This window comes from Denticeps clupeoides, chromosome 1 (genome assembly GCF_900700375.1).
Source record: "Denticeps clupeoides chromosome 1, fDenClu1.1, whole genome shotgun sequence".
Lineage (NCBI taxonomy): Eukaryota > Metazoa > Chordata > Actinopteri > Clupeiformes > Denticipitidae > Denticeps > Denticeps clupeoides.
This window is the reverse complement of record NC_041707.1, coordinates 16,304,907-16,315,069: the sequence shown is the minus strand read 5'-3', so window position 1 is coordinate 16,315,069 and position 10,163 is coordinate 16,304,907. Positions and strand designations below refer to the sequence as shown.

Below are 10,163 nucleotides of genomic sequence, written 5' to 3'. Positions count from 1 at the left end.
GACCTTTGACACATGCACCGCAAATCGGCGACGTGTTCAGAGGGCAGGTTTTTTTGGTTTGGTAGTCACATGTTAACTGCAATAAACGGATAATACGCAACCGCAATCTGACAAAAGAAAACACATTGTTAGACGTTTTATTAATGTATACTGTTTTGTGCCGTTTTATTTAATCTATATAATTCACACAAGCACAATAATAATGTATGTGTATAATAAATCATTTTTAAAAGTTTCTTAATAAATTCGGACATGGCAACATTGCTTGTTTTTTTTTCTTTTTCCGCCTACGTCACTACCTACGTCACCACGCTGCCTACCGGACGCCGCGGTGTCGGCAGTCATGGCGCTGACGCTGTGTACGTGTTCCATGCCATCTCTTCTACTTTTGATTTGTAGCACTAATTTAATCTGTGCTTTTGAGATGAAAAGTATTTATTGTAAAATATCTGACAGCTGTGACTGTGACTTCAGTCCAAATATGAGAGGTAAGAGGAAAATGGGCAGTTTGTCTCATTGTTGATTAGCTAGGGAGCTAAACACTTTCCGCCTCTGTCCGGCTCAGCTGTTTGCTTTTTATTTTATTTTTTGGATTGATTCCCGTAATGCCTTTTGTGTTGAGATTAGACCTTCGCGTCGTGTGGCATCTTCCCGTAACTTGCCGTGCATGTTCCATTAGTCTGAAACGTAAACTCCTCGCAGAATCTTTCTGCCTTGGTAATACACGTCAAACCAGAAGGAATGCAGTGCTCATCCTAAAGTGGCTGTTTATCCACAGATATTGATTCTGCAGGCGTGATACATTGATTGCAATCATGAGATCATCACCCGTTGTGTAATAGCCACACTATTTGTTTGTTCGCTTCCAGGCTTGGAGTGGGACCTGTACAAGAACCTCTATGGGCAGCACTTGGCCCAGGAGATCATGTCGGAGGCCGTGTCTGATTTCCTACGAAAAGACAGCCCGGACAGGCCCTTGGTACTGTCCTTCCACGGGGCATCAGGAACGGGCAAGAGCTTGGTCAGCTCCATGCTTGGCCGCCACCTGTATGGCAGCGCCATGGGCAGCCCCTACATTCATCAGTTTGTGCCTACCCTCCATTTCCCCATTCCTGAGCGGGTTCAGCTCTACAGGGTATTGCATCTTTCGCCTCTGAGAGAGCCATATTTCATCTGCGTCGTGCTAGGTTATGCTACAGAATATGCAGTGGTCCAAAAAGTTGTTCAGACTCTGACAGTGGCAGTTTCTGTTAATATTTACTTTTTCAGCATTTATCAGATGCCCGTATCCAGAACCTTACAATCAGTAGTTACAGGGACAGTCCCCCTGGAGCAACTTAGGGTTAAGTGTCTTGCTCAGGGACACAATGGTATTAAGTGGGATTTGAACCTGGGTCTTCTGGTTCATAGGCGAGTGTGTTACTCACTAGGCTTCTACGACCTTAATTGATAAAGAGCTTAACAGTCAACAGTCCTAATCTGACTAATGCAGTCACAATACTGATTTGGAACTAAATAGTTCAAATATTCTCAATCATCCAGCAACCTGGTCCCTTTCCTCTTCAGCTCACTCCACAGGTTTTTAATGGGACTGAGATAGGAGGAGCTTGATTCTGTGCCTGGTGAACCATTTTTGTGTAGATTTTTAGGGTCATTATCTTGGTGAAAGGCCCAGGGATGACCCATCTTCAGCTTTTGGGCAGAGCCCACCAGATTTTGCTTTAAAATGTCCCCTTTACCGCTGTTCCAATTGTCATAAACTTTTTAATGATTCTTCGGACAGTAGAAATGAGCGGGTGCCGGTGAGCGGCCATTTTTTTTGTAGCCATTGCCTGACTTGTGATGGTTGGCACACATCTGCCTTACTTGAATGGGGTGTTCCTTTGTCTTTCCCATGTTGAAGAGTGGATAAGAGAAGTGGCCTCTGTGTCACGTCATACCCCAGGGGAATGTGATGAAATACTAATTAAATTTTCATAGATAATCTGATCAACTTTGTAAACTACTGTAGCAATGACAAATACTTCAATTACACTGGAATTGTTAGGGCTGCCAATAATTGTGGAACAGCTGATTGTATGATTTATTTTTTTCTACAATTTACAGTGAGAGCGTATGCTTCTGCAATAATAATGGAATACATTTTAAGACTTACTAACCAGAGTTGCCAATTATTATGGAGGGCAATGCATCTTTACCTAATCTATGGCATGCAATAGTGGGGTGGTAGTAGCCTAGTGGGTAACACACTCGCCAATTAACCAGAAGACCTGGGTTCGAATCCCACTTACTACCATTGTGTCCCTGAGCAAGACACTTAACCCTAAGTTGCTCCAGGGAGACTGTCCTGACTACTGATTGTAAGTCACTCTGGATAAGGGCGTCTGATAAATGCTGTAAATGTAAATAGTGAGGGAAGCACGGTATTAAGGTGAGAGGTAGGTCTCAAAGTTCTAATGAAAAATATTATATTCACTCACATATGTTCCAGAACCGCTTAGTCCTACTCAACAATTCATAGTGTAAATGCCTTTGGACAGTGGGGTGAAACCGGAGAACTTGGTGGAAACCCACATGGCCCTATATATTATATCCACAGATCATTCAACCTGTGTGAGCATCACTGTTTACATAACACAGATTAATGACCCTGGTCTCAAGTGAACCTTGGGCCGTAATTTAAGAAGATTAATTGGCTAAGTGAAAATGTACTAATCTTCTGTGTTTTACAATGGCATGTCTGGTGCTTTGTTTTACCAGATCGCTGTATTTTTTTTTTTCAGCTACATCTGAAGAGGTGGATAGAGGGCAACCTCACAACATGCGCACGCTCCATTTTTATCTTTGATGAGATGGAAAAAATGCCTCTGGGTCTGATTGATGTTTTAGAACCATTCCTTGGACCATCCCATGTTGTTTTCCAGACCAACTATCGCAAAGCCATATATATATTTATCAGGTAAAGTGAGCATTACATTAAATATGTGTTTGGTGTTAGTTACATGATTTCACCCTTGTCGTCTAATCTGGGGGACATATCATGTGCATAATGTTTAACAGTCTCGTTGGTGTGTTGGTGTAGTCAGTATACCGGTATTATCAGTTCATACACGGTGTTTTTTTTTTTGCAGCACTGCTGGAGAGGAGGTCATCAACAGGGTCACATTAGAGGCTAGGCTTTCTGGGCGGGAGCGAGAGGAGATCCGGCTCCAGGAGCTCGAGGAGGGTATCACACAGGCTGTGTTTAACAACACCAACAGTAAGAGATGCCTGGGTCTGTTGTACACAAACACTGTACACTGCAAAAAAAAAATGGTTGGGTCCAAGTTATGTCCAGTATGTGGTTATTTATTAGTTAAAGTATTAATAAGTGTTATAGAGACAAATAAAAAACGAGAGGAAGACAAAGCATGAACACAAATCAGGGGGATTAATTTTTATTGTTTAGGAATGTAAACATAGGTCTATTTTTATTTGCTTGGTTTACTAGATACTTGGTTTATTAGATTTTTTTTTTCTTTAATGGGTGATCACAAACAAGCAAGAAACTCTGTGTATACATAAACTGCTAATTATTACAACCATACAGTTCATTAGAAAGAATTGGTATGGGTTCGAATGATATCAGAATCAGGAAACTTTATTCATCCCAAAGGAAATTGCTTAATCTAACAGACTATATTTTATTAATCAAATAAAATCTCCCTTGCCTCAGGTGGCCTGTACCATTCCAGGATCATTTCAGAGAAGTTGATAACCCGCTATGTGCCATTCCTGCCACTCTGTCACCATCACGTTGAGCGCTGTGCACGGCGAGATCTGTGCCAGCGCGGGGAGTGCCATCGTACTGATGTGGCCATGGCCGTGGCAAACGCAATGTCTTACACCCCCGCAGATGGCAAGCACTTTTCCAGCACCGGCTGCAAAATGGTCCCTGCAAAGGTTAACCTTTACCTGTGAGGATATTCTGTGTGCAACTCTGCAAGCTGCTGAAAGCATGGGAATGTGTCCAGCTGTCACGGAAATCAGGACTCGGTGGCACAGATGAGGACTGTTCCAGGGCGGAATCCACACAGTGCTGTGGTGAAGAGGAGAACTGTATTAATCCCCACCAAAAGAAACCTCGCTGGCGAGGTGAAAGACTCAAGGAGGGGGTTTTAACAGGAGCCGCCTTCTGCCAACAGGCGGCTCGCTGCCATTTTTTGGGCATTTAAACTGTGGGAATGAAAGTATAAATATGCACACCAATGGATTTTTGTTAGAGAAAAACAGCAAAAAAGAAATTGTGGCTACTTTTTCATTTTGACTTATTGTGTGACCATTAACACATGGTTAGATGCTGTGAGTCTTTTTTTTTTTTTTTTTTTTTTCTTCCTTTAATGTTTTATTTTAATTTATTTATTTTAGGCTCATTGTTTTCCTATTTGTTTCTGTAAAATTTTACACAACCTTTTAACCTTTGTTTGACATTTTTACTTTATGAAAAGAATGCTACAGTGAAATTGTATTAAGTCATTTTTTGACAAGTTTGGTTGCTATAGTAACCATTTCTGCCATGTACTGAGACATTTTAGATACTGCATGTGTTGGACTAGTGTGATGATATGATTGAGTGCACAGGATTAACTGTGTTGTCCACATTTGCTCATTGGTTATGGAAATGTATTAAATGAATGGATGATGTCATTTTACATGAAAGTGTTTTGTCTAATTAAAACACAATCTGATTTTATATTTTGGAGAGCAGCCTTCACAAACTGTGACAATTATAAGCAAACCGAGTAAGCTGTGTAGAGCTATAAGCTGTATGAGTAGGGAGCTTATATATAATAATATATTATTATTTATATATATCTCAACTTCTCACAGTTGAACGCTGTGTTATGTAATACTACACACAGAAATTCATGGTTCAATAAACTGCCACAAAGTTAAGGTTATTATTCACAGTTCAGGGGGTAAAACATACTAACGTTTTTTTTTCTTATTTAGCAAATGAAAACTGGAAATTCACATAACAGATATATGAATTATTTCTAAATGGATCACACGGTCTAGCAGTCACACTTAGACTTTCACAATGCTGCAATTTATTAAAACTGCTTGTTGTTTTTTTGGATGCCTCACTTTCAGATGCCCCACATTGTTGAAAATGGAAAAGAATGTTTTCTAAAAACTCAAAAGCACAAAAGAAGGTCTCCCTGTGTGATTTCGGTGTGATTACTTAATCACTTTTCCTTCAAGAGAGATGGATTGATGCAGATCACTGGCCCTTGGCTCTGAAGGGGGTGAAGAGGAAGAGGAACGCATCCCTTTAAAAAAAGCGGAACAAAACCAAACTGCGAATAAGGGCTAGCTAACGCCCACCCCTACGCTCTACCACTCTCTATTTGACCTCCGTGACCCTTTTCACACGCTCCCCAGGACAGCTGTGCTCAACCCCCCAAACCCTCAGTCCCTTCTGTTCACCCGGCTCACCATCGCAAAATTGGGTTTAAAAAGCCACACCAATGTCTCCTTCACTACAGACGCACCCCGCCTCCCAGCCGACACTCACATCTGTTGGAGGCCATAGGCTCCTCCCTCAACATCTGTGAGTCCCGCCCTGACCCCAACCTTGCCACATCTTCCCAGAAACCTCTCCATTACGGCCCCCTTTTCACGTGCAAATGCAGCCAGTGATACTGCTGATGTCCTTTCAGCCACTCCACTGGGGTCAGGGGGAAGTGAGAGCGAGAAAATGAGAGAGTGGATGTTGGTCAAAGACCTCCATCGCTTTCAAGTGTGAAATTGTGCCATTGGCCCGAGATTTCCTTAAATTTAGAGATTTTGTATAAAATGTACGTTTAAAAAAACGTTGATACTGTTCAGTCGGAGATGGAGCATTTGATGGACAAAGTGAGCATCACGCTCAGTGGTCTCTGTGTCAATAGTCTCCAGGACAACAGGTGAACAAAGGCCCAGCTGAGGGGGGAATGCTGGGATAGGGTTAGTTTGGGGCACATGGGGGTGGGGGGGGTGGCCTTGGCCTGTACATGGTCAGTGGGAATAGGCAGGCCCCCCCCTCCAAAAAAGGCTGTCATCTGTCTGGACTTTCAGTGATTGATAACCCCTCCCCTATGAAAATGCCCAACGCTTTCTGAGATCGTCCCATTCTTAATCCTGGGATGATCGATTGCTTAATTTCCTCCCCTCGTGTGATGGTGACAATGACAATGGCCATCTCGGCACCATCCTTGCTCCTCCAGCTGCATCTGTTGCTGGCTTTTCTTTCAGGAATAGGGGGTCGCATGCATTAGGGAGACAGAAATGGCTGGGCCACCGGGGTCATGAGAAATTTAGCAGGCACACGGACAAACAGAGTGGAGGCGCAAGGCTTTGTTGAACTGCTTTAAGAGTAAGAACTTCATTCTCTATGGAAAAAAAATCTGTACCGGTAATCGGAATCTTCATATGTAATCTTGAACCCCCTGTTGTACATTATAAAACCCCAAATAACCTACATTTTGCTTCATAACTGGACAAGCAGGAAATGATGGACCCTATTTACAAACCCTCACACTGTAGACCCTCTGCGATTTACTTTGGGGAGCAGAAAGACGCAGTTATAGAGTGGAAATGTTCCTCCATCAGGCCACAGGCAGCGTGGAGCTGTCCATGGTACTGAGGGATTCAAAGGCTCAACCGGAGACAGCAAAACCACAAACTTTTGTTCAATATCACTAATCCCATAAAATCAATTCAGCCAGTCAATATAAATGTCTGGCTGCACACGAGCGTGATTTCGACATGATGAGGCTGCTGCTTTCACTACTGCTACAAATCTCATAAATCTCACTAAGCCTTCATGCAGTCAAAATGTGGCAAAACCATCAACATTGCTTATTTTCTTTAATAATTCACACTAATGTTTAATATTAAAACATAAAAAAAACTGAAATAAGAGTCGATTCTAGACGACCACCAATTGTGAAATACGTGAAATACACAATATAAGTAGTTGTAAATATGTAGTTTTGACCTGCTGATAATCATTTTTGTCACTTCTGATCACCATAGTAATTATAAGCATCTGAAATTATAAGGCAGTAAAATTAAAGCCAGATGCCTTAGACGTCACTTAAAAAAAAAAACATTATTTCAGCTCATCTTCAATCAGAAAATTTCGTAACGAAAAAAGAAAAACACCAGTTTCTACATCACTTACTGACCATACACAAAAAGACTATTAACAACACAGAGGTTCGAATGTTCAGATGAATTTAAACAGATTTATTATCCTCATTTTAAACACTGTAAATATTTCATACTGCTCATTGTTCTGGGAGCGTTCGTCGTAAATTAAAACTATGTAGAAAATATATTTTTCTTTCTATATTTCTTAATCACGAATGATGAGCAAAAACATTCTATGCAGCATATAATTGATCCGCTTCCTTCAAGCGAGAACAGACTTCGTTCACGTTAAAAACAACGTTCGCTTGGAATTATTAAAAAAAAAATGAATAGAGATATAATTTCATCCAACTTACTCCTGGTCGTGAGTTCCGGCGATAAGAATTATGCATGAGTACCGGGAGGAAGGCTCCTTTCTTTGTTCTTTGGAAAAGCAGCGTTTTTCTTTTTAATCTGCAGCATTTTTTTGGAGTCTGGTTGAAACGGAAGCCACAGCAACAGATGTCCAGGCACAATTCTCGCTTTTTATTCCAACTTTCACAAGAATTGCGTTTGGACAATCAGCAGCTGGGGCTTCAGCGCAGCTCTCGTCGCTTTTTGTCTTTTTGTTGTTGTTGGTGGTGTTTTTATTCCCTCAATATCGGTTCAATGCCAAAAAAAAAAAAAAAAACCAAACAAACAAGCAACCCAACAAACGAATGTTGAAATGGTCCGTTCGCTGGTTATATAAAAACGTCACCACGCCGCGCACCTTACCTGCTGCCTAACGCGTCCTGAAACGGCAGGACAATCACAATTGTCGTAACTAATTATTCTAATTACTTGCAAAAACGAATTCAACGCGCAGCTGTTAATAATATATATATATATATATATACATTTATATCTTTTTTTTTTTTTTTTTACCGTGACTCTCGATCGATGGTCGTTTCGCAGAATTATTTAAGCGGGAAAGAAATGAAAATGTAAAAGGAATAAAAAATCCCCAGAAGGGTCCGTGCTCGATGGCGCGGCGGCGGCGGCGGCGCCATTGCGGCACCTGAACAGGCGGGACCGCGCAGCCCGTGGATCCGTCGCGGCGGCGGCGGCGGCGCTCCTCTCAGTTCTGGGCTCGCTCCCCGCAGAGCCGGCGCAATAAGAAGGAGGAGAGAGGAGGGGTTCGGCCCTCGCTCGGTGCTGAAGTTGGATCACATCACGGCCTGATAAGCGTCCATTGTGCTGAAGAAGTAGTGGACGTCTCACGCGGGCGCCGCGCGCACAACGGCGGCGCTGTCACCCGGAGCGGGGACCGTCCGGCACCCAACACAGTCCGACTGTGACGGAAAAAAAGAGGCCTGTGTGCCACCCGACAATCACGCACAATGACCCGACTGATGACTCGGGCTGCTTTAATTAGAGCGCCCTTTTATTGGCTACCATGACTCGCTGCGTGACGTCACAATAACGGCTTGTGCCGAGATCCAGTTTTCAGAAAGGTGTTATAATAAAGGCCCACTGATCGACTGTCCTTTTGTTCCTAGACCACTGTCTCCAGGCATGACGGGTGTGAAAGGATTATATTAAACAAGTGTAAAAGTTTATGAACAATTATTTCCAAAACATGATAAATAGAATATTATGGTATATTTTAGATTGTAGACAGCTGTTAGATGCTTTGCTGTCAATATAGATAACGGGTTTCCATAAAGAGCTTTTGGAATGTGTGATCAAGTTATAATAATCATATTATTTAATGTATTTAAATTAAATCACCTAAAGATAATGTTCACAGGCCAAAAATGTATTATGGTCTTAAAAACATTTCACTTAATTATCGTTTATTATTATAATAATAATTATTATTAATACTACTATCAATATTATTTCGTTGTGAAACAACATATTTTAATATATTTAATATATGAAATAAAAAAAGGCTTTATAGTCTTCATACAGTTTATTTCTCAGAATCTTGAAACCCATTGCATTTTTACATAATCAGATGGTTAACACTGGAAATTGGCTCTGGCTGCTTTTTTTTTTTTTTACAAATCACACTTAATTAATGAACAAAAGCACATGGTACATAATCTGAAATGAAACATTAAAATTAATTTTTACCAAAGGATATGCTATTAGCACTCAAGAGCCATGTCAGTTTGATGAGCAGGGGCACAAAATATATATACATTCACCTTGTGCACAACATGGATGTTAAATACATGTTAAATCTATGCTAATTATAAAATGAATTACCTGGACTTTATGTTAATAAGAAATTATGTGGGACTAAATAATATTTTCTTCATCCAGCAGAGTGCCCTATAAGAAATGTGTCTCATTTAGGCGATTCTGAACGGCTCCCTCGGTCATCGGATGTACCACTGGCACCATGGGGAGACTATTGTGAGGCCAATGGATCAATTTACATTTACGGCATCAGTACAATCAGTAGTAGTCCGCGTGGAGACTCTCAGGCGGGGTTTGAACTTGTGACTTGGTGGTTTTCTGGTTCATAGGTGTTTGTCTTACCCACTAGGGTGCAACTACCCAATCCCTACACCATGATGGCGGTTCCTGGTGTAGGAAAGAAACAATGGCAGTTGTGAATTATGCACTGGCTTCTCAGTATAATATGTTATGTTGATTCCTGCAGGTTGAAATGGAAAAGTTCTGTCTTGACGTGCTTCTGGTGGCCAATGATCTTGTCCGAATTAACTCACTTTGGTTGATTCAATAAGGATATCTTGACAACAAGTGCCCAGGTTCAAAATGCCAATTAGCAGCTCAGTCTCCAACACTCTGTACCTGCCTGCTGGTGGCCCGATGGCCCCCCCAGTTTGGGAAATGGGCTTTTCTATGACCCTTACCAGGATAAGCGCTCTCTGAATGGTGCCTTTTACGGCCCTTTCACCATTTCAATGGGTCGGCAAACTGAAATCCTTGTTTCAGTTCCTGCTCTTTTACAGACCGTTTTGTTTGCCACAGCCCTTCGACCCAGCTCACCT

The 10,163-nt window shown here is 41.6% G+C and overlaps 1 protein-coding gene and 1 long non-coding RNA gene across 3 annotated transcripts; one reads left to right on the top strand and one right to left on the bottom strand.

Moving 5' to 3' along the window:
• The first annotated feature begins 315 nt into the window (after nucleotides 1-315).
• tor2a (torsin family 2, member A) lies at nucleotides 316-4,691 on the top strand. 2 transcript variants are annotated; one of them, XM_029000788.1, is made up of 5 exons: nucleotides 316-359; nucleotides 870-1,135; nucleotides 2,784-2,959; nucleotides 3,132-3,259; nucleotides 3,716-4,691. In XM_029000788.1, the coding sequence occupies exons 1-5, from the start codon at nucleotides 344-346 to the stop codon at nucleotides 3,958-3,960; spliced, it is 831 nt and encodes a 276-aa protein (XP_028856621.1). In that variant the 5' UTR covers nucleotides 316-343; the 3' UTR covers nucleotides 3,961-4,691. The 2 variants fall into 2 exon arrangements, with proteins under 2 accessions (XP_028856621.1, XP_028856611.1); XM_029000778.1 differs by having other exon boundaries at nucleotides 325-488.
• LOC114802122 (uncharacterized) lies at nucleotides 3,031-7,659 on the bottom strand. Its single transcript, XR_003751688.1, has 2 exons — nucleotides 3,955-7,659; nucleotides 3,031-3,299 (listed from the first exon to the last, which is right to left on the bottom strand). It is a non-coding gene; the product is annotated as an uncharacterized LOC114802122 (long non-coding RNA).
• Between the last annotated feature and the right edge of the window lie 2,504 nt (nucleotides 7,660-10,163).